Genomic DNA, 26,123 nt, shown 5'->3' with positions numbered 1-26,123 from the left:
GCGCCTGCGCGTCCCTTTAAGGGCGGCCCCGCCCCGCCCCGCCCCGCCCCGCCGCCATGATCTGCCTGGTGCTGACCATCTTCGCCAACCTCTTCCCGGCGGGTGAGCGCGGGGGGCGCGGGGCGCCGCGGGGGGGGGGCGGCCGGCGCGGGGCCTGACGCCGAGTCCCCGCAGCCCCGGGCGCCGCGCAGGAGCGCACGTTCGTGGCCGTGAAGCCGGACGGCGTGCAGCGGCGGCTGGTGGGCGAGGTCGTGCGGCGCTTCGAGAGGAAGGGCTTCAAACTGGTGGCCCTGAAGCTGGTGCAGGTGGGGCGGGACGGGGACGGGGACGCGGCCGGGTCGGAGCTGTGATCGGGGCTGTGATCGGGGGCGGGGCCGGGGGCGGGTCGGGGCGCTGGCGCAGGCGGCCTCCACCCCCAGGCCTCCGAGGAGCTGCTGCGCGAGCACTACGCCGAGCTGCGCGGGCGCCCCTTCTTCGGCCGCCTGCTGGACTACATGCGCTCGGGCCCCGTGGTGGCCATGGTGAGTCCGGGCGGGCGGGGGGCGGGCGGCCCGGGCCTCCACGCTGACCCGCGCGCCCGCAGGTGTGGCGGGGGCCCGACGTGGTGCGCGCCTCGAGGGCGCTCATTGGGGCCACGGACCCGGCGGACGCCCGGCCCGGCACCATCCGCGGGGACTTCTGCGTGGAGGTCGGCAAGTGAGTGCGTGGCCCGTCCCCCCCCAGCCCCGCGGCTCACCGCGTCCGCCCCCCCCCAGCCCCAGCCCCGCGGCTCACCGCGTCCGCCCCGCCCCAGCCCCGCGGCTCACCGCGCCCGTCCCCCCCCCAGCCCCGCGGCTCACCGCGCCCGTCCCCCCCCCAGCCCCGCGGCTCACCGCGCCCGTCCCCCCCCACCCCCAGCCCCGCGGCTCACCGCGCCCGCCCCGCCCCACCCCCAGCCCCGCGGCTCACCGCGCCCGTCCCCCCCCCAGCCCCGCGGCTCACCGCGCCCGTCCCCCCCCAGCCCCGCGGCTCACCGCGTCCGCCCCCCCCCAGCCCCAGCCCCGCGGCTCACCGCGCCCGTCCCCCCCCAGCCCCGCGCCCGTCCCCCCCAGCCCCGCGCCCTCCCCCCCCCAGCCCCGCGGCTCACCGTGCCCGTCCCCCCCCCAGCCCCGCGGCTCACCGCGCCCCCCCCAGCCCCGCGCCCGTCCCCCCCCAGCCCCGCGGCTCACCGCGCCCCCCCCAGCCCCGCGCCCGTCCCCCCCCAGCCCCGCGGCTCACCGCGCCCGTCCCCCGCCAGCCCCAGCCCCGCGGCTCACCGCACCCGCCCCGCCCCCCGCCCCGCAGGAACCTGGTCCATGGCAGCGACTCTCCGGAGAGCGCCCGCCGGGAGATCGCGCTGTGGTTCGGCGCGGACGAGCTGCTGTGCGCGGGGGACGGCGCCGCGCGCTGGCTGCACGAGTAGCCCAGTAGCCGGCGCGGAAGCGCGCACCTGCCACCCGGGCCCCTCTCCCCCGCTCCTTTCATAATAAACTGCCGGGCCGGGCTCGGGACGTGGAGGTGCGGTGTTCAGACGTTTATTACATACAGGGCAGATATGTGGTTCACTTGCAGGGCCAAAGCCTGAGGAGAATTGCGCCCGGCCCCTTCCTCCAGCCGCACCCACCCAGCTAGCCCCAGTCACTTCATGCTCCTGTAGGAACAGACAGAGGACATACATCACAGTGGAGAGGTGGCAGGGCAGTGGGGAGGAGCCTGCAGCCTGCCGTGGCCAGCTGGGCGCAGGGGACAGCTCCCCGAGATCTGTGCTTCTCTGGTGGGAGGGGTGGCAGGGCCTCTAGAGCAGGAATAAGGCCTGGGCGGAAGGTGGAGGCCAGCAACCCATGTGACGCCCGCCGTCAGCGGGGCCGCCCGGCCCACCCTCGGCCCTGGCCTCTGCCTCTCCTCAGTTGCTCTCCGGGGGAGCAGGCCACAGAGGGCAACCCTAGGCACTTAGTACGTGTCTGGGAGCTGGACGCCATGGAGCCCTGTGTAGGAGGCAGGCCCCAGGAGCACTCCACCCCCCACCAACCTGAGGCTGAGCCTGCATCCTAGGCCTGACCCAGGGGAGGCCGGGCCTTCCCTTCTTCCTGAGGCCTGCGCCTGCCACGGCAGCCTGAGAATTCCACCCAAGGGGCTTCTGGGAGGGGCAGTGCAGCAGGGGTTTGCTCCTTGGCGGTGGGGCTTGTGCCCAGGGAGAGCCTGGGGACGTGGGGAATGAAGGGCCGACAGCCTCAGGCTCCAGTAGGATATGGAGTGTCCGGTTCATCTTCTGAAGCAGCTGCCCCTGCCCGAGCTTCCATGCCAGATTGTGGGCGCAGCCCAGGTCGGGGTGAAGGGAATGGGCTTGGGGTGGAAGGCCAGAGAAGATGGGCTGGGGTCCAGGTACCTGAGCAGTCCGAGCCCCCTCTCTGTGGGCAGAGGATGGTGGCTGGGCCCGGCTCCTCTGTGGAACAAGGGTCTGAGAGCCATGGCCCCAGCCCAGGGACAGCATGCAGAGCACTAGGATGCCGGAAGAGGGGCCTCCTCCCGCAGTGGGGAGGGGGCCGGGCCTCCGCAGGGCTGGCTCCAGGGCGCCCCTGGGCTCCGGGGAGCTGGGCGGGGCAGTGGTCGGGAGCTGCTGGGGAGGAGGTGCGGAGGGCCTTCCCCCCCCTCACCAGGAGTGACACCCACACCCGCCCTCCAGCGACGGCATCACCTCCCTGCCCGCGGGGCCCAGGGCTCAGGTGAAAGCTGCACGTTGAGAGGTTAGAGGGGTGGATGGGTGTCTGGCTGCCCCAGGGGGCCAGGCGGGAGCAGGCGGGCAGGGGTCCTATGTACAGGTTGGCATCAGGCAGGGCAGGGCCTCACTCCGGGGTGTAGGACACCTGCCACACAATGATGTGGCTGCGCTCAGCCTTGGACAGCCCGGGCTTCGCCTGGCTCACGTCCCCGGTGCCTTCCTCCGTCTCGTCGTCCTCTCCGTCCCCTGGAGCGGAGCGGAGCGATTGCAGCTGTGAGCGCAGCTCTCCACCGCCGCTGCCAGCCAGGCCCGCCCCGCCAGCACCCACTCACCGATGCGGAAGTCGATGTAGCCTTCCCCGCCGCTGAGCACCAGTGCGTTGCGCAGCTTCTGGCCCTCGGCCTCCACGGCAGGCATGGAGGGCCCCGGGCCCTCGGTCGGGCTGTCCAGCACGCTGCCGTTGAGCGTGGCCAGCACGTTCCCTGTGGTGGGCAGGGGACTCAAGACCGCAGCCTCCCGAAGGGGCGAGGGCCACACGCTGTGGGGCCGCGGGCAGAGCAGATGCGCGCTGCACCTCACTCACCTGGCACCGAGACAAAGAACTTGACGGCATCGCGGTGCCCGTGGAAGCAGAGCTGGGCTTGGGCCATGGAGCAGTACGGGATGAAGCTGCTGGCGGACCTGTCGCTACCGTCGTCCCCATACACGTGGATGACGCCCCCTGGGCGGGTCCCCTCCCCAGATGTGGGGGAGGTCTTGTTGGCTAGAGACAGAGGAGGAGGAGGGCAGGGCCACCCCATTTCTAGTGAGGGGGGAAGGATGGAGCAGAGGCACGCTGGAGGACTTACCTCGGAGCCCCAGGAGCTGGCCTCGGTGGAGGACCACGGCTGAGAAAGAGGCAGGGAGGCTGGTTAGTTCCCGGCGTGTCCGGGAGCACCACCCCCCGGGCCCGCCCGGTAAGCAGAGCGGAGGGGCACTCACTCTCGGTCAGGGGGATGGAGATGACGACCCCGTTGCCGGTGCCCACCCAGAGGCGGCTGCCTGCAATGAGCAGGGCGGTGATGCGCACGAAGGAGAAGCCCAGCTTGCCGGTCCCTGGGGGCGCGGGAGAAGGTCAGCGTGGCTCACCCGAGCTGGGGCCCCGCGTCCCCGCACCCCACGGTCCCTCACCCAGCATCTTGCTGACATAGGGCTCGATGTCCACATCCTGCAGGTGCTGGTGGGTGTGGGCGTGGTAGAGCCGCAGGGTGGAGTCCAGGCGGATCGACACCCACACCCCGTCGCCAATCCATGCCAGCTGCCGCACTTGGCTCTCCCGCCTCGGGTGGGCATCAAATGACTTCTGTGGGGGACACGGCCGCCCATCAACAGGGCGGGGCATGCGGGAAAGGGAGACTGGAACTCACTACCACGTCTTGTGTCCCATGTCCGTGTAGCCCCTCTGGTCTCAACCCTGCACCTGCCTTCCTCTGGGGTCCATGAGGGAGGGCCCAGTGGAGGGGGAGGGTGCATCCCCGAGGCGGACACACAGCTGAGGGCAGGCTCCAGGCACACGGCGGGATATGTGCCCGTAGCTGTTTGCCCGTGACCGTCAACAACACGGACCCGAGTGGGTGGCTCCTCATGGACTCTGCTGGGAAGCCGGAGCCCATCTCCCCCGGGTCTGGGCTGCGGCACTTGCCTCAATCTGCATCGTCTTGGGCTGGATGACGTGCACCTTGTTCTTGTAGCCACACCAGACGCGGTCGTACACCACGGCCATGCAGCGGATGGAGTGGTGCGGATGGCCCAAGTCCATCAGGTGGTAGTTGCTCAGGTCCCACTGGCCATCTGGAGAGAGCCCAGGACCGCTCAGGCCTGGTCGGGGCCAGGCCCACCTCCCGTCTATGGAGCCGCTGTGACCTGTTTCAGGGCTTACCTTCGCCACGGTGGAAGATGGCCAGGGTCCCATCCGCCAGAGCCACCAGCACGCGGCCTTTCACGTGCCTGGAACGGAGACAGCACGCTAGGTCGAGGCCAAGAGGCCACGCCAGGCCCCTCCCGAGACGCAGCCCTATGCTGGGTCACATACACCAAGCTCAGCACGGAGTCCTTCAGCTTGATGGAATGCAGACACTTCTTCCAGGTAGCCACGGCTGAATGCACGTAGAGCCTGTGGGCGGAGGGGGGTGAGCGGGGCTCACTCCAGGGCCCCTCCCACCCCTGCCCTGGCCCGGCCTACCAGCCATTCTGGGCTCCCAGCCACATGGTGGGTGCCGCACTGCTGATGGATGCCGAGGGCTCCGCGCTGGGCTCGAGCGGCGGCTGCTCCCTGCTGACACCTGGCTCCGGCCTGTCCTCGCTACAGACGGGACGTGGCAGCTCCAGGGAGGCGCAGAGGCCTGCCCCCGTGCAGGTGCTGATCCCTCCCACCTGGGGCCGCCTGCCCTCCACTCCCCTCTCCCTGGCCTGCGGAGCCCACCTGGCAGGTTGGGTGCTGGACGGTGGGGCGGGTGCCGGGTCAGTGAACACATGCTCTGTAAGGGGCCCAGGCCGAGCAGCAGTGGCCTCCGGCTGGCTGGGTCCAGGGTCTGGCACCTCTGTGGCTTCCGTGGCTTCCTCCGTGGACTGGGACGGGTTGACCTTCGTGCTGGCCGCGGCTGCCACCTCCCCTATGGAAGGAGGGGTGAGCTGGGCCGCGTCGAAGTGGAGGACAGGCGGTGGGGGGGAGAAGGCGGCTGCCTGGGGCTCACCCTGCCCCTTATCCAGCACGGGGGTGTCCCCCCGGGAGGAGCAGTTGCTCCGTGGCACGTTGCAGCGGGTGGCACACCCCACCAGGGTGATGCCAGCTAGCACGCCGTCGGCGCTGGAGTCCTCGGGGTTCACATCGCGGTCCAGGAACATCTCCCCCGGGGGGTAGTCGCTGTCGCTGGCCGCTGCGGGAGGAGGCGCAGACGCCAGGTTAGTCTAACGCCCAACAGGCCCTCCATGGCCCAATCACAGAGACAGCAGAGGGGCAGCCAGCCGAGCTCCACACGGCGCCCGTAGGACCAGTACCTGGAGTCCAGCAAGCTGGCTCCGCTACTTGGGCCCCTGGGCTGGGGGAGCTGAGAGTCAGGTCCTCAGCATAAATGGCTGATCACGTGACAGTGGTGGCTCTAGGAAGCTTAGGGTGTCTCAGCTCAGGGGCAAGGTTTCACAGCAGAGACCTACAGCCTTCATCACCTGGTCCCCAGCACGGTGCGGAGGCTGAGGCTATGAAATCATGGGATGGCCAGTGCCCTGGGCATGCCCCCAGAGCCGCCTCTGGTCAGCTAGTGTCCACTTACTCCTGGCACCCAGGCCTTTCACACATGCTCGCCAGTTGTCCCAGCCAGCCTTCCCCCAAGTGCCAACTTCAAAGGGCAGTGCCCAGGCTCACCGGGGATGCTGGAGATGCACAGGACGTGAGCGTTGCAGACTGTGAACTGGTCCACGACCGTGCCGGGCTGGTTGGCGTCAATGATCACCACCTTGCTGGTGGTTGGGGTGCTGGTGAGGATCCACACCCGACTGGAGGTGGCATCGGTCTCCGGCACCTCCTTGACCTGTGGCGGAGATGAGGGAGTCCAAGGCTGGCTCCTGACCTTGAGGCCACCCCAGCAGCAGTGTGTTACCGAGTCTCCTTGGGTATTATAGGATGTAGTCTTTTTTTTTTTTTTTTTTTTTGGTGGGTCGTGGGTCTTGAACTCTGGGCCTGGGTGCTGTTCCTCAGCTCTTCAGCTCAAGGTGAGCGCTCTACCACGTGAGCTACAGCACCACTTCTGGCTTTCTGGTAGCTAATTAGAGATAACACTCGCACAGACTTTCCTTCCTGGGCTGGCTTTGAAGCATGATGTTCAGGTCTCGGCCTCCTGAGTAGCTAGGCTGACAGGTGTGAGCCACCGGCTCAGCCTCCTGAGTAGCTAGGCTGACAGGCGTGAGCCACCGGCACCCAGCTTAGAATATAGTCTTGGCCCCAGCTCCAGACTAGCTGACCTCCCCAGGCTTTGACAAGAACTCAGAACCACATCGAGGGATGGCTTCCAGGAGGAAGACCATGAGCTGAGAGGTTAGGTGCTACCCTAGGTCAAGCTGGGTGCACGTCTACGTCCTGGGCTCCACCCCCAAAAGTTTTATCTTCTTCTTGTGTGCGGCGGCCATGCTTCATGGCACAGACCCTGGGACTACACTCTTGACTCTGGTTCCTGAGGACCAAGCAGCAGCTGGCCTGCACGGGCAGCACCTGCCTCCTGCCTACCCAGCACAGCACCCGGGGTCCCTCCCTCTGCAAGTGCCGAGAGGGACGGGACCACGGCATCGTCACCACACCGACCTTCTTCTTCTCAGGGGACGCATGGTCGCCCTTGGGCTCGCCCTCCACTTCCCGGTCACAGGTCAGAGGGTCACGGCCGGGAATCGGCTTGACTCCATTGCCAGAGTCCTCTTCACTTGGCCTCCACCCGCTCAGGTTGACACCAGCGGCACACCACAGCTGTAAGGACAGGGCTGTGGGCCGGGGCACGGCTCCCCGCCGGCTCCGAGGGCCGCTGCCCAGGCCCGCGCAGGCGGGGTGCGGGCCTCTGGGCTCACCTTCATGGTGGAGTCCTTCTCTACCAGGGGGCGGCAGTACACGGGCACAGGGACGTTCTTCATCCGCGTGTCCTCCTGGCCCCCGCTGGGGCTCAGCTGCAACAGGGCAGGGAGAGGCTGTGGGTCTGGGCCAGGAGCAGGCACACCGTCCTCCAGAAACCCGACTCGCAGCATACTTCTTGGCTTTTTTGCAGCACAAACTGGGTAGGGGCCTGCCTCTTCGGAGCCTGGCAGAAGGCCAGACCGTCCGCCTGTAGGCGGGTCCCAGCGCCACACCGGCCCTCCCTGCCCGGCCCGCGCACCTGCTTGTATTTGGCAGGCAGGCTCCAGCCGCAGGCCTGCAGCCTGCCATCGTCATTGCGCACGTGCTCTCGAACCTGGCGGTACTGCTCACGCTTCTGCTCACGCCGGGCGGAAGATGTGCAGTCACTGATCGGGAGGACATGGAGGTTCCATGTGTTCTCAAGTCCGGGCTTGTCCCGGGCTGCACAGCCCTCTCCCCCTCATATGATCTGAGGGACAGCAAAGGCTGGACACTCACTCGTCTGGGAAGAACTCCAGAGGCCGGCTGCCGGCTGAGATCGGGCACATGGCGTGGCTGCGGCGCTGGCTGAAGCCGGCAGTGGTGGGGGATTTGTAGTGGATGTTCACTGACGGGTAGGAGCGCTTGGCGGGAGGCGGGCTGGAGGAGGAACTGAAGAGGCGGCTGAAGCTGTGGGTGGAGACACAGGGGTCAGAGGGCGTGCACCTGGGTCCTGGGCCCACCCTCCCCCCGGCGCCCACTCACAACTGCCAGATGGTGGACTTCTTCTTCTCCTGAACAGACGGGTGCTCTCGCGATGCCCTGAAGTGGAGGCAAGGAGGAACTGGCTGAGACTACTACCTGGGACCCCCGGCTGCCACCAGAGACCTCCCCCTCTTCTCCCCCACTTCTCCCCCGCTCCCCCCGCCCTTTGCAGAGGAGGGGAGGGGAGGTGGGGGAGGTTGGCCTGCTCTTTGTGTTCAGTGACCACAGTCCGAACTGGAGAGGTGAGCTCAGCGCCGGGACCCACCTGATCATCTCGGTCCACCTCACGGCCTCCTGCAGCTCCATGAGCCGCTCCTTGTACTGGTTGCGCTCCATGAGCACCCGTGCCATCTCCACCCGAGTGAAGCGGCGGCGCTGGGCCATGGGTATCTTGTCCTGCGGAGGGGACGGGCAGTTTCGCTCAGGCCAGTGAGGGCAAGCAATTCTCACGGCTCGTCTCCTGCCACCTGGGTGGGGTTGGCCTCCAGGTGGGCGCGGCTGTGTACGGATATCCGGTAGCCCACGCACCCGTGGTGGTGACAGAGTTGTGGGCTAGGAGGATGTGAGTGGAAAGCGCACCCGCCCACCAGGGCCGGCTCTCTCCAGAACATCACGGCCGACTCTGAGGGCATGGCACAAGGGAGCCGGGATGACAGGCGCATGCCACAGCTTTTCATAGTTGAGACGGGTCTCATCACTTTCCCAACAGTGATCTTCCCTCCTCATCTCCATCTCTCCAGGAGGTGGATTATAGGAGTGAGCCACGGTAGCCCAGCAAGCAAAGCTTATTAAATGTGGCCACCTTTTAATAGAAACCAACTGTTAAAAAAAAAAAAAAGACTTGATGGGATTCTGGACCTGTTAATAAGGAGGATGGGCTTTTCAGGAAAAATGTGATCTGGAAGAGCTGAGACAGAAATGGGAACAACCAAAATAAAAGGTGTGACACTTCCCCAGGGGGAGAGTCCATCGCGGGCAGGAGCGGCTGTGCGTGGCCCGCCCCCACTTTTCCAGGTGTCCTGCTGTGTAGCCTAGTCCGGCCTTGAACACTCACCGTACCCTCACTGCACCCCGGTGTGAAGGAGCAGATGAAGGGTGAGGCCTGGGCTGGGGGCCTGCGCTCCGGGGCCTGTCCTGGGGGAAGATGGGGGCTCTCAGGGAGGCCCCGAGCTCAGGCTGAAGAGGGTTCTCCTCAGCACCACCAGGGTGCGCGGGGCCTGGAGAGGCACTGAGGGACAGGAGCTGCTTCTGCAGCCACCCTTGGGGGCAGGGAGACCTGCTTGTAACTGGGGACGGCGCCCACCAGGACAGGGACTGAGACGGGACTAAAGTGGCAGAGCATATGCCTAGCAAGCTCGAGCCACTGAGTTCAAACCCTAGACCACCAAAACATAATTTCAAAGAGGAATCTATATATTGTTTCTTGGCCTTTTAGCTAAGACCATGTGTAGGATGAGGACTGGGATCACTCTGGGCAGGACCTGCTGAAGGAGTGTGACACTGGGAAATAAGTCACGGGTAAACGGAAAGCCAGGAAGGGAGGTTCAGGGTCCTGTGGGAGGGGGAAGCCCAGGAAGCCTGCCCTGTGCCCCTGCCCTCCTCCTCCTCCCCGCTCCCCGGCCCTGTGTGCACAGTTAATAGTAGCATATACCAGTTCTGTACAGAGATAGCTGCTTGTATCCTCCACCTCTTCTCTGGGCTCACGACGGGCAATGACAGCCTCAGACTTCACTCTGTAGACAAGGGAGGAAGCAGGCAGGTGAGCATCCTACCCAGGCCTCAAGACTGCCCAAAACTCAAGGCTGTCCCACAGCAATCCCAACACCTGCTTCACAGGGCCTCAAAGCCCAGATATCTGACTGCTTTCACTAAGGAGGAGGGGGGCAAAGGCTGAAAAAGATTGAAATGAGGGATGGCGGGGCAGGCCAGAGCTGGTCAGACAAGTCCAGAGTAGACCTGATTCCCGGGGCCCCTCCTCCTGAATGAACAGGGTGAGAGCTGAGCTAAGACTGATACCAGAGGGTCACACAGGACAGGATGCTGCACCTGGCCACAGCGTGGCAGGCTCCAGAGGAGACATTGGTTGGATCTGGAGCCAAAGCCGAGAGGAAGTTGAGGTACTCGGGGAAGGGTTTGCAGGTGGAGGCGCCAGCGCCCGGGCCCGCACCGTGAGCTGAGAGCCACTCACCTCTTTAGCTCTTCCTCCAGCTCCTTGACTCGGTTCTCCAGTCTAACCTTGGCCTGCTTGGCAGCCTCCAGCTCCCCTTTCAGTACCTCCTGCTCCCCCGACAGCTGGTCAACCTTGGCAATGAGGTCATTCTTCACCACGTTCAAAGCGTTCCTTCAGAATGCAGAAAGAGGGGCCTTGCCATGAGCCCACATGCACTATGTAACTGGGATGCTGGGGGTCCGAGTGCACCTTCCCATCTCAGAAGGCACACCCGCCTGTCTACCCTCAGCACTGGATTCCAGGGTCCCCCCGTCTCAAAGTCCTACTAAAGGAATGAACCGCAGTCCAGTGACAAACCTCCCCCTCCCGGACGAGTTGACAGAAACGGTCCTGTCTGTGTGGACATCCACCCAGGCAGGTGAACCCTGCTGTGTGAGCCAGGGCCCCTCCAGTGGGCCCTGCCCTGGGGCAGGCTGCAGCCGGGCCAAAGGCTGCCCGGCTGTAGCACAGAAGGTCTCTTACTTGGTTTCTAGGAGCTGTGAATTTTCCAACAGCAGGTTTCCCACTTCTTTGCCCATTCCTGAAACGAGAGGTGTGGTTCTCCCTGAGCCTGTGACCACGGTACCTGACTCTGCCCTCGAAAGGAACTTTCCTGTGCTCTGATGACAGGTGAAGGGGTGAGGACGGGGAAACTGAGCCGTGGAGAGGCCCATGCAGCCCTGTGCTCTCCAGCCAGCAGTGCTGGTGGAACTGGCTGCCTGGGACTCACACCGGGGCTTTGGGTGTTTTACTTCTCATAACTTCCCCAGGAGGGGATGTGTTCTATCAAGACCCCAACTGTCCTCTGGGCAGCTGCTTCATGTGCACCCCTCCCCCAGATCTGCAGGTGGCTTTCAGTCCCCACTCCCCGCCAAATGAATGCATGGTGGAGCAGCAGTGCCAGGACAGATGGCAACAGCACAGGACTTGGAAAAGCTGGCCACGTGGTGGGATGACCCATGGCGGGTACAGTCCTTGGGGTTACGAGCAGGGCCTGCTGGTCCTGGATGGGGGGACAGCAGGACGCAGAGGGCGGAGTGGACATGAGGAGGAAGGGATCCGCCCCAAGCAGACCCCCCAGACGGAGCTCCCTGCAGGCATGTCCCGTTAGCCAGGAAGAACACAGCGAGATCCTCAAGACAGCGCCAGCGCCAGGGCCCAGCCCACCCCGACTCCCAAGGCAATGACGTGATGATGCCCGGGGCAAGAGTCGTGCCACTGTCCCTTCTGGCCTTCCACACTGGGAGCATGTGCGGCCTCTCCCTGGGCAGGTACAGCATGGACCCAAGGAGAACAGGCAGGGTCTGGGAGGCTCAGAGCCAACCATCCACAGTTTGTCCTAGAGGGAGTGTCACCTGACCCCAGTCCTACAGTGTTCAGAAAGCCCATGGCCCCCGCTGAGCCCTGCTACCCCCACCATGCAGCACAAAGCGAACGGCTCATGAGGCATGAGATGTTGGGTAGAGAGGAAGCGAGGAAGAGAAGCACACACCGAAGCAGGGCCTTGGCCTTACCAAAAAAATCATCGCGCACTACGGGAGCGTCCCAGTCCCACGGGAGACGGGCAACGGGGCAGGGAGGAGGGAGAGAAAAGAAGCGTTAAGCCGTGGAAGTAGCAGGTGGGTGGTACTTCAGGGCAGGAGGCAGGATAGAGCAGGCTACTCCGTCCAGAAAGCATCCTTGGATGCGCAGCCGACTGCCAAGCCAGAACCACCCATGAGTGCAGTAACATCTCGTCACATGCTGGCTAGAGGGCAGGCGAAGACACCGACGAGGGAGGGGAGCGGCGCCAGGGGCTTGGCTGCTGCTGTGCACACTAGCGGGCGCGCGGGGAGGGCAGGGCAGGGAGCCCGCAAGGCCTCCGGCTGCAGGTCGGCTGTGTAGCCTGGCCGCCTGCCCAGGACAGAGGCCCTGAGCTGTGCGTGGAAGGGCCTCAGGGAGCCCTAGGCTTGTGAGGTGCACGTCATAGGGTACATTAAAAAACATCCTTTGTCCCTAATGGAAGCGGAGATACCTATGGAGGGTCTGGTGACCAGTTGAGCCGACCTAATCATCTTTCAGATAGCCGAAGGCTGTGATCAAAGCCCAGGGCCTGGTGGCCTGGGGCAGCCCTGGGCGATGGACAGCAGGGGCCAGTGTGGACAGCCCTGGGCTTCCATGAACAGTGAGGGTCAGCGTGTATAGCCCTCAGTGATGGACAGCAGGGGTCAGCATGTACAGCCCTTGGTGGTAAAGAGTGGGGTTCAGTGTGGACAGCCCTGGGAGATGGACAGCAGGGGTCAACGTGTACATCCTGGGGGGGGGACAGCGCAGGGGAGCATCCGTGTGTGCGCCCTGCTCCAGCTGCCCCCCACAGTGAGAAGAGGGGACACGCGGAGACAGAGGAGATACACACCTGAGAACTCCCCTGGGTGGCGTCCAGCGAAGCAGAGACGGGGAAGGAAGCGACAAAGGTCAATTGGTGACTGGAACCAACAAATAAAGAAACTCTTATTAAAGAAACAGCAACCACGGTTCAGCCATTCCCATGTTGGAGGGCATGAAAAACAAAAACACAACATACTTTAGCAGGTCCAGGGTAACAAATCCTATGGGGGCAGAAGCCATAAAGGCAGAGAAAGGCCGGAATGGACACCCCTCAGCACCCAAGAGGCCCTGGGAGGCTCCATGCACCATGGCCATTGCTGGTTCCTGTTCTTCCCACCACCTGCTCAGCAGGTGGCCGGCCTCCAATGAGGGAGGCCTGCAAAGGGAGGCCCATGGACTGGAGGCAAAGCTCAAGAGGCAGAATGCATGCACAGCACACAAGAGGCTCTGAGTTCAAACCCAAGCATCACCAAGAAGAGGAAGAGGGGGAGGTATGTATGCATGTACTGGGAGCAGCAGTATGCCAAGGGGTCTCTAGGTGAGCAGGGAGGATAATCAAAGTAAAACAGGGCATGGTGGGAAAACACATCTTTCGACAGAGATTTGATGAAACAACTTTGTTTTACTGGGTACATTTTGCAAGTCAGGAAATCATTAAAAATCTCTTGAGCCACAAGCTGGTAGCTCATGTCTGTAATACTAGCTACTCAGGAGGCTGAGATCTAAGGATCAAGGTGTGAAGCCAGCCTGTGTAGACAAATCTGAGAATACTGTCTCCAATTAACTGGCAAAAAGCTGAAGTGGAGATGTGGTTTAAGCGATAAAGTGCCCAGCCTTGAATGGAAAGAAGAATTAAGATTATAAAACTCAGTTCAAGCCCCAGCACTGGCACCAAAAAGAAAACAAAAATAGAATTTTAAAATCCGCTTGATTTAAACAATAAAATACATCAGTGGTTGGATGATGCAAATGGAGCAGTGTCCCCTCTCACTCAGCCTCACTGGCGGCAGCGATCGATGCCCTCCTCATACCTGCAGCACACCCAGGGCCCGCTTCCGCCGGCCCCGGCAGGCAGGGCCAGCTCTGTCGGCTTCATTCTCTTCATGCCTGCCAATCTTTACAGAAAAACAGCTCTATCTTCTTTTTCCTTTATTTTTTTCTTTTTCCTTTATTAATCTTAAAGTTAAGCAGGTTTTTTTCCCCTCACATTTGTGGGTATTGTCTGGCTTTTTTTTCTCTGCTAATTTTTATTTCATGATTTAGTTGAATGACCTTTGGAGTTTTAGAGTTGCTTTTTTGAATTCCCAGCCCCATATACACTAAATTAATTATCTGGTACTTTTTTTTCCTTTAAGAAAGTTATCTTTGGGCTGGGAAGGTGGCTCAGTGGTAGATCGCTTGCCTTGCATGCCTGAGGCCCTGGGTTCGATTCCTCAGCACCACATAAGCAAAAAGAAAAAAAAAAGCCGGAAGTGGCGCTGTGGCTCAAGTGGTAGAGCACTAGCCTTGAGCTGAAGAGCTGAAGGACAGCGCCCAGGCCCAGAGTTCAGGCCCCACGACTGGACCAAAAAAAAAAAAAAAAAAGAAAATTATCTTTAAGTAGTTATACTTAAATACATATTTAATATATATATATTTCATATATTTGTAATTTTCATACAGTCACAGCTGTCATTTTCCTTGATGTCATAATCAAGCAGAGGCCGAGATTATGAAAATATTCTCCAGAGCCAGGTGCTGGTGGCTCATGCCTGTAATTCTAGCTACTCAGGAGGCTGAGATTGGAGGATTGTGGGTCAAAGCCAGCCTGGGCAGCAAAGTCTATGAAACTTTTACCTCCAATTAACCACCAGGAAACTGGAAGAAGAGCTATGGCTCAAAGTGGTAGAGTGCTAGCCTTCAGCAAAAGAGCTCAGGGATAGCACCCAGGCCCTGAGTTCAAGTCCCATAACCGAAAAAAAAAAAAAATCTAATGCCCTTTCCCTGGTTATTTTTATTTTTACATCTTTGACAGACAGATCTAGAAATTACTTGTTCCATGGCATGGCACTGGATAAGATTTGCACCGTATTTCAGCAAAGTGCACTACTTCACTTTGGTTGGAGCAGCAACAGACCCCACTTTCCCTGAGGCAGGCCTGCTTGTGGGCTCCCAGGCCCATGGCAGACCTTGGCCTCAGGGAGGGTGATCCTTCCAGTTTGCTCCTGCACAGCCTCTGCCCGGCTCTGCTCTCTCGCACAGGCACTGCTGGTTGAGAAGCTTCAGAGAACCCAGCAGCAGGCTGGCCTGTGATGTTGCTTGTCAGAGTGAGGACTCAGCTACTGGGCCTGGGAGCGGTACTGCTCCCCTTCGTACTGACAGCTTCTGTGGTGATTTCTGTACTGGAGCTTGAATTCAGGGCCTCTTGCTCTCAACTCAGCTTTTTGATTCATGGCTGCTGGCGCTCCACCCCTTGAGCCGCACGTCCACTTCCAAGTTAGGTTTTCTGGCTTTCTTTATGTGGTGTCCATTTCTAGACGTCCAGGGCTGGGACGTCGTGGAAGGCGTGAGCCTGACGCGTGCACAGCGACGGGGCATGAGCTGGTCAGCTGATAGAACGCAGATCTGAGGAAGCGCTGCAGAGCAAGCTGCTTGCCTTCGGAACTTGGTGTTTGTAAATCTGAAAGGTTAGCTCCTTCAGGTGCACGTGTATGAAATTCCCACCAGACCACACACGTGGGGTCAGGAATAGCACAGCAGTGGCTTGTTACACTCCAATTCTGAAATGTGTGTTTTCCTCATTTCTACATTTATAAAACTGCAGGTATCTTAACCACTGGTATGCTTCAGTTTTAATCAGAAGCAAATTGTTTCCTCTCAGGAATCCCTGAGCCTGGGCTGGGAAGGTGGCTCAGTGGTAGAGTGCTTGTCTTGCATGCATGAGGCCCTGGGTTCGATTCCTCAGCACCACATAAGCAAAAAGAAAAAAGCCGGATGTGGCACTGTGGCTCAAGTGGTAGAGCGCTAGCCTTGAGCTAAAGAGCTGAGGGACAGCGCCCAGGCCCAGAGTTCAGGCCCCACGACCGGACCCTGAGCCTGCTGGGCAGCGGGTCTGATGGAGACAGCACGTGGTAGGTTGGGTCCTCGTCCTTGCTCCACTGTGAAATGTGCAGCCCTCACCAGTCCTCAGGGCTATGGGACACCTCCCAGCACTACCAACGACATGCAGCAGCGTTTCTCCAGTGCTGTGCATGGACTCCAGTGCTCCTTAGATTCCAGGACTTGTTTGCTGTGAAGCACTCTCAGGCTGACGAGGCTGCAAGGCAGCACCACTGTGTGCTGTCCTGTGCAGCCTGGAAAACACCAGTGCTGTAGGAATGGGTGGGGGCTGGCTTAAGGCAGATACCAGGGCAGCCCTCGGGATGGAGACACACAGACCCAGCTCACTCCTCCAGTGGTAGCCACAGCCAGCAGGCTTCTGACTCAGCATCCCAGCAGCGCCGCACATGGAGGCCTCGGGCACTTTCATATTTGACTCAAATGCAGGTTTCATGGAAACCCAAGGTAGGTGGCATCGAATGGCCACTGCCCCGCAGAGCAGGACAGTACAGGTACTACTGCACATCGCATGTGATATTTGTTAACGGTAGAAAACAGGAGCCAATGTCCCATTCCTTGGAACAAAGACATCAGTACCCTATCAGGACTCCTTGATTACCCAGGTAAGGCAGGCGGCCCACCCGGCTTCCAGGAGCGACAGGGTCTTTAGCTAAGCCTCCCTGACACACTGCTTCCAGTTCTCTGCTTCCCCCTTGCTACTCCTAGAGATTCTTGTATGGAGGTAATATTTGGGGCAAAGGTAGCTGCCTGAATCAGGAGGCAGCAGGGACCACAGGGGCATCGTACTGCCCTGGAGCTCCCTGTCAGGTAAGGAGGGGCAGACAGGGACAGAGCTGGCTGGTGGCCAGTGTTTGCACAGGCAGGCATGGCAGGAGGGACGGTGTGGCAGCTGGGGCGCTGATGAGTAGGGGGACACCCTCTACAGGCCCACGCCAAGGCCGGAACGAGCGTGACAGCAAGTGCCGGGTACACAGAGCCTGGCCGTGCACAGGACAGACAGAGCGCTCAGCCGGAAGGACGCAGCCATACCACGCACGCACGCACGCACGCACGCACGCGCACACACACACACGGAGCTGTGCGTGACAGCAAGTGCCGGGTACACAGAGCCTGGCCATCCACAGGACAGAGCGCTCAGCCGGAAGGACGCAGCCATACCACACACGCACGCACACACGGAGCCCACTGGCAGGTCATGCTGAATTCTCTCTACAGTGCGGATCTCCGCAGGGCCACACCCAGTCCACAGGAACAACTGCCTCACCGCACAGCGCATGCCTCAGCGTGGAAGAAGACCAGAAACAGACAGCAGGAAGCCAGGCATAGCAAGAGCCCCACATCTCCCCCGATGATCCTCCTAGAAATCTGCCCTCTAACACTGCTCTTTGAGGGGGCTCTGCCCCACAGGCCAAGTTAAGCAAGCCTAGAACAAGAGCATGCTACGTCACGTAGGCCAGGCTGGCCCTCTGCTACACTCAAAGCCAGGTGTCTGAGGCTAGAAGGCCTCCTGCTGCCAGGGGACACCAGTGGGAGAGGACAGGGCAGAGAGAGTGGCAAGGCAAACTTTAAGATGTAGGACACTTTGTGTGGGCAGGTGACGCCAGGACCACGTTCTGGGAGCACTCAAGTCCCGAGCTGCCTGTGTGTGGGGTGGCTGTCTGGCCAGGGCTGGTTCTGCGCAGCGGTGAAAAGGAAGTAGCTGCCGAAACCAAAGAACGAGGCCCCGCTACCCGGCACGCGGGCACGGCCAGTCCACAAGCCACCCTGGTGGGGCTGCTGAGGGCAAGAGGGACTCCAGTACAGCCCGAGACTGAGCGCTAGCCCAGAGCTGGGCTGTGGGCAGCAAGGTTGGGCTCAAGGCTCCAGGGGCAAGGCTGAGGACTCGGGGCCCGGTGGCCCAGGCTTTGCTGTGTTCAGAGGCCCTGGGAAGATGGACTCCACACAAACAGAAGGGTCCAGGAACTGCAAGGACTCTGCCTACTCTTTCAAGGAGAGGCTCTGGTGAAGTGCTGCTCTCCTGAGAGCTCCCTGAGCAGACTGCTCAGGTGGAGTGAATTTGGGGGCCAAGTGGCTTCTAAGATGAGGCCGTACTTATAACTTAGTGCTGATGGTTGCAAGACTGGAGACCTTGAGGAGATGAAGCTGAGTTATGAGACTCCCCCTCAAACAAACTATTAAAAAATAAAGATCTAGGCAGGGAGACGTGTCTGCCCTCTACCACAAACCAAGCGGTGAGCTGAGCGCTTACTGCCACAGAACCACGTGGGGAGGACGCTTGTGTTTACCTAGCAGGTCGGCCCCTTCGTCCACATCCCCGATGGCCTCGGACCCCGCCGTGGACAGCTCGTGGTACAGGGAGTCAGTGTTGATGCCGAAAGCCTTGTTCACAATGCCCTGGGTGGGGCTGTGGAGACAGGAGGAAAGCGCCGTCGCGGGCGGCATCCCGGCCTGAGGTGCCCTGGGAGGTGGTACGGCTTTTAGGGTGTGAGGCGTCCTGTAGGAAGTGAGCTCCTTGGGAGTGCTTTTGAGGGGCAGTGGGGCCGCAGCCTCCTAGCCCCGGCCTGCAGGAGGTAAGCCGCCTCCTCTGCCATATGCTTCCCCGGGTGATGTGCTGTGCTGCCACAGGCCAAAGGTTCAGGGTCAACGACTGACTTTTGAACGTGTGACCCTGAGCCCACTTCAACCTGCATTATCCCAGCGATGCTGTCACAGCTGACAGACAGCTGACCACGGCCCCACGCTGCGGGAGCAGGCATGAGCGTGAGGCAGCAGCTCACCAAAGGGAGCAGCTCAGACGGCTAGCAGCCCAGCCCAGGGCCCGCCTGAGGAAGTACCTGCTTCCGGTGCGGTCCAGGCGGGCCTCAGGACACATATCCAGCTCTGGGGTGGAGTCAATAATGTCCTGAACATCAGACCACTCGTCACTGCTGCCCATGCCTGGTGGAGCAGAGAAGCCGGGGTCAGAGGACAGCCTGCCGACCCCGGCCCTGCCCAGAGCCCCTCTGGACAGGTGTCTGGAGACCCTAGCACTGTGCACAGAGGGCCCAGAACCTGAGACCAGGACTCAGCAGGTCATCACCTTGTGGTTGTATCTGAGGAAACCAAATATGCCTACGTTCTTTTTTCTCTCATTACAGGAGGATGGGATGTGGCGTCTGAGTCTCCACAAGAGGTAACTGGCAGGTGCTAACCCAACCGGCCTGGGCGCGGCTGGGCCCCGTGAAGATGCGGAAAGAGGCAGCCACCTGCGGGCCTCGCAAGGGGGCTGAGGGGACGGCCACGCCCACACACCGCATGGGATGGGAAGACAAAGCTCCGCTGCTGTCAGCGCGACCTGGCCTGTGGTCTTTGTTGTGGAAGTGTGGGCTCACGGTTCTGGCCTGGGCGAGACAGGCCGGGTGGCGGGCCGGCTGCATACCTATGCTGACGTTGCGCATCTCCTGGGTGACCTGGACCTCCATGTTGCGGCTGTTGCGCTTCTCCCGCGCCCGCTTGTTGTTCTTTGTGCCACCGCCGAACTCCCCCAGCGGCTGCAGGCTCTCGTTGAGCGGTGTGGCTGCAGCAGAGGGTACGGAGGACGTGGGCGTGTTGGACTTGGTGCCTGTGGTGCTGGGTGTGGCAGCGGCTGAGGACTGTCCGGACTCAGACATCTCATCGTTTGGACCCTAGGGCCAGACACGGGGAAGGGGAGGCCTGTCACTGCAGGTCACGGTGCTGAGGCTGGGGGTGGGGGTCAGGTCACGGTGCTGAGGCTGGGGGTGGGGGGCAGGTCACGGTGCTGGAGGCTGGGGGGGGCAGGTCACGGTGCTGAGGCTGGGGGGGGTGGCCGCACAGGCTGTAGGATGCTGCTGTGGCTCCGCAGCCACAGGCTCGCGGGGGAATGAGCTCCCTCTGCCCCGTGGCAGCTCCTTGTCTTGGCCCAGTCACTTCTGAGTTGTTCTGCTCAAATGGCAGCTGCTTCAAGACTTCCAGAAGCAGCCACCACCTGGCTTCCTGTTTGCATCTTCCACAGGGAAACTGTGAGTGATAGGAGTGATGTGACACAGAGGACACGGAGGACACAGTGGGTGAGTTCACAGGCAGTGGCCGGACAGAAATCAGTGGCACCCTCGGGCAAATGCCTTACCTGGGCACCTTCAGCTAGGAGGCAGCCGGCAGGGCAGGTGGGCTATGCGGCATGCGGGGGTGCTCCCACCCTTCTCCCCCGTGTTCTCTAGGAACTGCCTCCCCAGCTGTGGCTGAAGGCCATGGCGGGACACAGCTACAGCGTCTCACACCTGTGGCTGCCTAACAGATGTGCGTGATGCTTCTCTCCATGGCTGAACTGGCCCAAGTTTGGCCCTAACATCAATACAAATTCAAATGGCCTCAACGTCCATTTTGACAAAATAGGACACTACCAACGGTGTGAGGGAGAAAGCTCAGTTTTTTATACACTGTAGTTAGTGCTAAAGAATCTCTTTAGGGGGCTGGGAATGTGGCTCAGTGGTAGAGCGCTTGCCTAGCATGCATGAGGCCCTGGGTTCGATTCCTCAGTACCACATAAACAGAAAAAGCTGGGAGTGGTGCTGTGGCTTATGGGGTAGAGTGCCAGCCTTGACCACAGAGAGGCTTAGGGACAGAGCCCAGGCCCTGAGTTCAAGCCCTAGGACTGGAAAAAAAAAAAAAAAAAGCAGTGTCTATTTGAGGGTATGGAACATGAAACACATTGTTTTCTTATGGTATTTCCTGTTAAAAATTTTGGACAAGCTGGGTGCCGGTAATCCTATGAGGATCATGGTTCAAAGCCAGCCTGGGCAGGAAAGTCTAGTGGTGCTGTGGCTCAAGTGATAGAGCAGTCACCTTGAGCCGAATCGCTCAGGGACAGCGCCCAGGCCCAGAGTTCAAGCCCCATGATTGACAATAAATAAAAAATGAAATAAAATAAAAATAAATATATAAATCTGGACAATATCAACAAAAATTGCCCCTAAACACTCCTCATACTTACTTAAGACATATGGAAGACCACATGACCCTGAGTATTGTCCTGGTCATCTGGGACGCCCAGGCAGAAGATGGCCTTTGTGTCCCCTTGGTCTCTTCTCTGTGCTCCCTCACGGCAGAGGAGAACAGCTGGGGAAACCAAGGAGGCTCCCTGTACTGGTTTCGGGGTCCCCAAAGGAGGGTCGGGGAGTGGAGAGGAAGGTGTATGATCCTCCCTGTCCAGAGCGGGGTGAGGGCGGGGCTTGAACTGAGAAGTGCACTCTGGGGCAGTTGTACAACTGTGGTGGCCTGACTCTCTGCAGGCTCAGGGGCCCCTCAGGGCAAGACATTCACCAGCTTCCTGAGTCTCTACACAAGAAATCTCAAAGTGCCACATACCTTCTACAACAGCCTCTCAAGGGGCGACTGAGATGCAGGGACAGCTTTGCTGTCACCACACAGAACTGGCAGAGGTCAGGGATGCTGCCCCACAGTGCCCACACACCAGCGGTACCCAGGGAGCAGCCCCTCTGGTGTAGGAGCAGCTTCATGTCTGCATTTTTGGTCTGAGCTGGATGCAGGCTACATTTCATGCCCACCATGAGAAGGAGTGGTAAAGAAGGCGAAGCTGGCTCACACAGGTCCGTCAGGTGCAGCTCGCTAAGAACTTGCACCTGCCCCACATCAGGGGCACCAGGTGCCCACCAGATGCAGGCCTCAGCTACTACCCAGCAAGGGCAAACTAGGGACTCCACTCAGGCTGGGCTAAAGCCAGGGGCATGAGCCAAACACATTTCCAGACCACCTTCCTTAACGGCCGTGTTCCCCTGACTGCAGGCACCCTGTTGGTCACGGTGGGGCTCCTGCCCTCTGGCCAGGCTGCCCCCAGAGCCCCAGCTCTGTTATCCTACAGGACCGCCACTTACCCAGGGGACACTCCCCCTGGCTGACACTTACCTAAGGCAAACCTCTCAACCTCCTAACATCAACGGGAGCAGTGACCTCCAATGTATTGCAAAGACCCCACACTCTTAGCGGTCTTTCCTCACCATGAGTAGTCACAACTGTTTGGTTAAAACACTACAGTACATAAAAACAAAAACAAAAAAAAACAAAACAAAAAAAACAAAACAAAAAATTAAGAAATTAGAAAATCCTTAAAATCTGGAACATGAAATTAAAAGAACGTAAATGTAATTACCTTTTAAAAACAAGATAAACCAAACAAAACACAGAATGAACTAAAACATGAAACACTACGATTTATGGCAAGACTATTCCAGACAAGGTGGTAGGGAGAGAAGACAGTGTGGCCAGGAAAGCTGCTCCAGACAAGGACCCGAGCAGGTGCCCGGAGCAGGACAGGGCAGGTGGGCTCCATCTGGTTTTCAGAGGTTTCTACAGATGCTTACAGGGTAGCCCTACCACAGGCCTGGTGTGAGCAGGTACAGGTGGGCGAGGGCGGCTGGCATAACCGGCTGGCCCATAGGCCTTGCTGCCCTCTTCCCAGGGCACCACCAACAGCAGGACAGTGAAAAGCAGACAGGCATCTCTGTGTCTCAGAGACACGCTCCCCCCAGGAACAAGAGCAGAAGCAGTGGTGTCACCTTCTGACAGAGCTGGCAGCATGCAACAGCCCTCGAAGGCAAGCTGGATACAGGTGGAAGGACAGTCAGCCAAAGGAGCAGCAGGGAGATTTCCAAAGCCTTGGACCCTCACCCGCCTGCCCCCCCAGCCCGGAGTCCCGGGGCCTTGTTGACTCTGTAGGTGTCCCCCAATGCCTCCCTGAATCCACTGGAGCCAAGATCTCTCCTTCTACCCAAGGAAGGCAGGTCTTACCTGGCAGCGTAGCCATGACCCTGTCTGCTATGTCTTTCAGATAGTCTGAGGCATACACCCAACTATGGCAAGGCATCTGGGGCCCTGAATGTGACCTGGCCCTCTCTGGGTGCCACCTTTAAAGTACACTCACTGGTAGGCTGTGCACACCTGGGGTGGAGGAGCGGGGAGATCCTGTTCCTCAACCTGTAGTAAGGAGAGTTACCAGGGACATGTGGAGAAGGGGCTACGAGGGAGCTTGTCCCCTCCTAGCAGAAATCAGACCTGGGACTCTCGTTTCTAAAGGCTCATGAGAGCAGAAGCAACAGGTATCCTAACGGTGTGACAGAAGGCATGTGTTTGGGAGTGTGCTTAGCACAGCATTGCTAAGCTCGGCCCTCATATAGGTATCAGATTGCAGAATGGTCTGAGAGGCAGAGAGTCATAGCCTGGGTTAACAGGTACCAGGACAAGGCCACAAAGAGTAGCTGTGACAGCAAAGGGTCCATCTGAGACCCCACACCTCCCGACACCTGGCTTGGTTTCTCTATCCCTGACTCACATCAGCGGAGGGTGGACTAACTCAGGGAGAGATGCACAGAGTTGTGTCCCCGAGATGGATGTGGGACGCCAGCAGCAGGGGCCCTCACTCCACGCACGGCTACAAAACCTGGTAGCTGGAGCTGGACTGAAGCTGGCCGAGGTCACTCAGGTGCCAGTGGTCCCCCGCAGGCACGAGCTTGCCCCCCATCTGTGCACGTACCATGCCATCAGCCAGGGGGAAGACGTTCAGAGAGGTGGGGCGCTCCTTCCTGCTGGAGTGGGAGGGAGAAGAAGAGAAAGCAGATGGCTAGCTGGAGGCATATAAGGGAGCAGGAGTCTCTCTTAACACACGCACACGGTGGGGTGTGCTGCTTGGGAAGGTAATTGCTATGCGGCCCTGTCTATATCTTTGGGGGCATCTCCACTTATGACCCTATGTAACCTTTCCTCTTCTGTCATGTTGTGATTTCCTATTTCATTTAGTTCACCTTTAAAAAGACACCAATAGCGGGGAAGGTGGCTCAGTGGTAGAGAGTGGTAGAGTGCTTGCTGTGTATGCATGAGGCCCTGGGTTCGATTCTTTTTTTTTTTTTTTTTTTTTTTGGGTCCGGTCGTGGGGCCTGAACTCTGGGCCTGGGCGCTGTCCCTCAGCTCTTCAGCTCAAGGCTAGCACTCTACCACTTGAGCCACAGCGCCACTTCCGGCTTTTTTTTTTATTTTTGCTTATGTGGTGCTGAGGAATCGAACCCAGGGCCTCAGGCATGCAAGGCAAGCACTCTACCACTGAGCCACCTTCCCAGCCCCCTGGGTTCGATTCTTCAGCACCACATAGGCAGAAAAAGCCTTGAGCTGAAGAGCTGAGGGACAAATGCCAGCACTAGCAGTCCCACAGAGCACCTGTAGTATTTTCTGGAGCTAGGCAGGCAGTAACTGTTCGCTTTGAGTGGTGACTTTTGCCAAGACAAAGCCGAGATCTGCCTCCCTGTCACGGTGGCTGTGAGCTCTGCCTTTGCCTCTTGGGTACACGGCGCAGTCCTGCCCCCAACCCCTTTGCTTCCCCTCCAGTCTGGAGCTGTAGAAGGCATCGTGCTGAAACAGGACAGGAGGCAGTTGCGCTCCAAGGACCCTTTGCAGAGGACAGGCCTGTGCTGGTTACTGGGCAAGGCCTAAAAGGGTCCTGAAACCCGCGTACAGATGGACGGCTCTGTTCTGCCCAGGTACCAGAACCTCTGTGGCTCAGCTGCACTGAGCAACTGACCATATTCAGCAAGGTCTCTGGGCTACTGAAATGCTACACAGCTCAGGCTGGCGAAGGCCACACCCCTGTCTGCCACCAGGCTTCCAGCCCCCTTGCCCAGACTTTGCATCCTTGAGTTCCCGATTCTGGTCTGGAAAACACCCTGGGGACCAGTCCTGACCCCATTAAGGACTTCTACTCATGACCCTGGGAAGAATACAGGTCCCAAAGCAGGGCCATCCCAGCTGTTACGAGATGCCATGAGGATGAGAGTGGGGGAAGGGACTCCTGCCTCACAAAAAGGGTGACGAACAGACAACAGACCACTCAATTCCAGTGTGGACAGCAGACATGTTCCATGCTCAGCCAGGTTGCTATGTCTACTGGAAGTTTATCTGTAATCAGGGACAGGGTATTTTGCCCTTGCTCTTCCCTACAGAATCTCATTTGGACCTGGTTGCTGAGCCAGGTGAACATCTCTGTGGAGGTGTTGCTGACTGATGGGGCTCACGCAAAGGCCAGCCTTCTTATCCATTTATCGTATCCTCACGGCCCCAGGGGTGGGCAAACGGCCATCTTCTCCAGACTATCACCCTGGGGCGATGCTGCCCACCAGTGCCAATCAAGCCTACTTGGGATGCAGAGCTGCTACGTGATCGTACTGGGCCAGAACCACCTGAGAGTGGCGGGGGCATGATGGCTCCAGTCAGTGCCGGGCAGTGCTTGGCTACATGCTCCTCACTGGTGATTTGGCGTGTGAAAAGGGACCATCAGACCCGTCCTGTGAAGGGATTTTTTTTTTTTTTTTTTTTTTTTTTTGCAGTTATGGGGCTTGGACTTGGCCTGAACTCTGGGCCTGGGCGCTGTCCCTCAGCTCTTCAGCTCAAGGCTAGTGCTCTACCACGTGAGCCACAGCACCACTTCCGGTTTTCTGGTGGTTAACTGGAGGTAAAAGTCTCATGGCTTTCCTGTCCGGGCTGGCTTTGAACTGTGATCCTAAGATCTCAGACTCCTGAGGAGCTAGCTTACAGGAGTGAACCACTGGTGCCCAGCTTATGAAGGCATTTGCAAGTACTTTTGATCTGCTGTTCGGGGTATAGAAAATAGGTCTATGCTAATCAAGAAACGTGCTTGTGATGAAAACCAAAAGCTATTCTGGCCCTCCTAAGACTGTCTCAAGTTCCAAGTGGACCCCAGCCCATGGCAGACAACAACCTTCAGGCTTTACCTTTTCCTCCATGACTGGCGAGGACTGAAGGCAGCGACAGACACAATGGCCAGCACACAGCGGCGACAGCACAGAGCGCAGGACAAGGAGATCACATTAGAGACAGAAGGTGAGGGAAAGCGCACAGACAGTGATGGTGAGACTGGGGGCCCGCCCTACACCCCCGCTACACAACTACAGTCACAAACAGATGTCTGCAAGGGCACACATGCCGTGCACAAACCTTGGCTTTGACAAGAGACCTCCAGACAGGGACTGTGTAGCAGGACAGTGTCCAGTGGACACGTGTCCAGTCACGGAAGCACCAGGGACATGTGAGGACTTCGGCACGGGGGTGGGGGGAGAGGGGGTGATGGAGCACACAGATGCACACAGGCTCCTGCTAGTGCCTGTGCATTCTGTGCCTGAGCTAGAGCTCCCAATGAGGTCATTCCAGAGACGTGTCCAGACCCTAACCTCCTGGACATGACCTTTGACACTGTTTCCAGAAGCTGGTGGTACAGCTCTGTCCTGACTCAAGTGGTACGAAGAGTGGGGAAGGAG

At 59.7% G+C, this 26,123-nt stretch overlaps 2 protein-coding genes across 23 annotated transcripts in view; one reads left to right on the top strand and one right to left on the bottom strand.

Moving 5' to 3' along the window:
* The first annotated feature begins 9 nt into the window (after positions 1-9).
* On the top strand, positions 10-1,535 carry LOC138825418 (nucleoside diphosphate kinase 3-like). Its single transcript, XM_070019956.1, has 5 exons — positions 10-102; positions 175-305; positions 420-521; positions 584-696; positions 1,324-1,535. Exons 1-5 carry the CDS (start codon positions 57-59, stop codon positions 1,439-1,441), a joined length of 510 nt encoding a protein of 169 aa, XP_069876057.1. The 5' UTR covers positions 10-56; the 3' UTR covers positions 1,442-1,535.
* LOC138825415 (C-Jun-amino-terminal kinase-interacting protein 3) overlaps positions 1,532-26,123 on the bottom strand; it is a 42,817-nt gene continuing 18,225 nt past the window's right edge. Inside the window, exons 5-33 of one of the 22 annotated variants that reach the window (XM_070019930.1) lie at positions 25,581-25,604; positions 23,243-23,387; positions 19,208-19,454; positions 18,624-18,726; positions 18,075-18,193; positions 12,719-12,730; positions 11,838-11,855; positions 10,807-10,864; positions 10,303-10,455; positions 9,766-9,847; positions 8,380-8,510; positions 8,115-8,171; positions 7,869-8,039; positions 7,630-7,756; positions 7,328-7,423; positions 7,071-7,229; positions 6,138-6,303; positions 5,470-5,652; positions 5,199-5,388; positions 4,959-5,078; positions 4,809-4,889; positions 4,656-4,723; positions 4,419-4,567; positions 3,908-4,079; positions 3,719-3,832; positions 3,586-3,624; positions 3,321-3,539; positions 3,070-3,219; positions 1,532-2,983 (exon numbers count right to left, since the gene is read on the bottom strand). In XM_070019930.1, the coding sequence (XP_069876031.1) occupies positions 2,862-2,983; positions 3,070-3,219; positions 3,321-3,539; positions 3,586-3,624; positions 3,719-3,832; positions 3,908-4,079; positions 4,419-4,567; positions 4,656-4,723; positions 4,809-4,889; positions 4,959-5,078; positions 5,199-5,388; positions 5,470-5,652; positions 6,138-6,303; positions 7,071-7,229; positions 7,328-7,423; positions 7,630-7,756; positions 7,869-8,039; positions 8,115-8,171; positions 8,380-8,510; positions 9,766-9,847; positions 10,303-10,455; positions 10,807-10,864; positions 11,838-11,855; positions 12,719-12,730; positions 18,075-18,193; positions 18,624-18,726; positions 19,208-19,454; positions 23,243-23,387; positions 25,581-25,604 (3,475 nt within the window). In that variant the 3' untranslated portion in view covers positions 1,532-2,861. Of the gene's footprint in view, positions 2,984-3,069; positions 3,220-3,320; positions 3,540-3,585; positions 3,625-3,718; positions 3,833-3,907; positions 4,080-4,418; positions 4,568-4,655; positions 4,724-4,808; positions 4,890-4,958; positions 5,079-5,198; positions 5,389-5,469; positions 5,653-6,137; positions 6,304-7,070; positions 7,230-7,327; positions 7,424-7,629; positions 7,757-7,868; positions 8,040-8,114; positions 8,172-8,379; positions 8,511-9,765; positions 9,848-10,302; positions 10,456-10,806; positions 10,865-11,837; positions 11,856-12,718; positions 12,731-18,074; positions 18,194-18,623; positions 18,727-19,207; positions 19,455-20,779; positions 21,712-23,242; positions 23,388-25,580; positions 25,605-26,123 lie in introns of those variants that run through there. The other 21 variants (XM_070019933.1, XM_070019943.1, XM_070019931.1 and 18 more) reach the window with 21 other exon arrangements.

The sequence above is a fragment of the Dipodomys merriami genome, unplaced genomic scaffold (assembly GCF_024711535.1).
Source record: "Dipodomys merriami isolate MVZ:Mamm:240054 unplaced genomic scaffold, mDipMer1.0.p SCAF_137, whole genome shotgun sequence".
NCBI classification, from domain to species: Eukaryota; Metazoa; Chordata; class Mammalia; order Rodentia; family Heteromyidae; genus Dipodomys; species Dipodomys merriami.
This window is presented reverse-complemented; position numbering and strand designations above follow the sequence as displayed.

What these genes read in the sequence shown, in the direction of transcription:
- LOC138825418 (XM_070019956.1), top strand. Translation starts at nt 57, where the DNA reads ATGATCTGCCTGGTGCTGACCATCTTCGCCAACCTCTTCCCGGCGG. An exon ending in TGGCCCTGAAGCTGGTGCAG is followed by an intron (nt 306 to 419) that starts GTGGGGCGGGAC and finishes CTCCACCCCCAG; the next exon opens with GCCTCCGAGGAGCTGCTGCG. An exon ending in CGGGCCCCGTGGTGGCCATG is followed by an intron (nt 522 to 583) that starts GTGAGTCCGGGC and finishes GCGCGCCCGCAG; the next exon opens with GTGTGGCGGGGGCCCGACGT.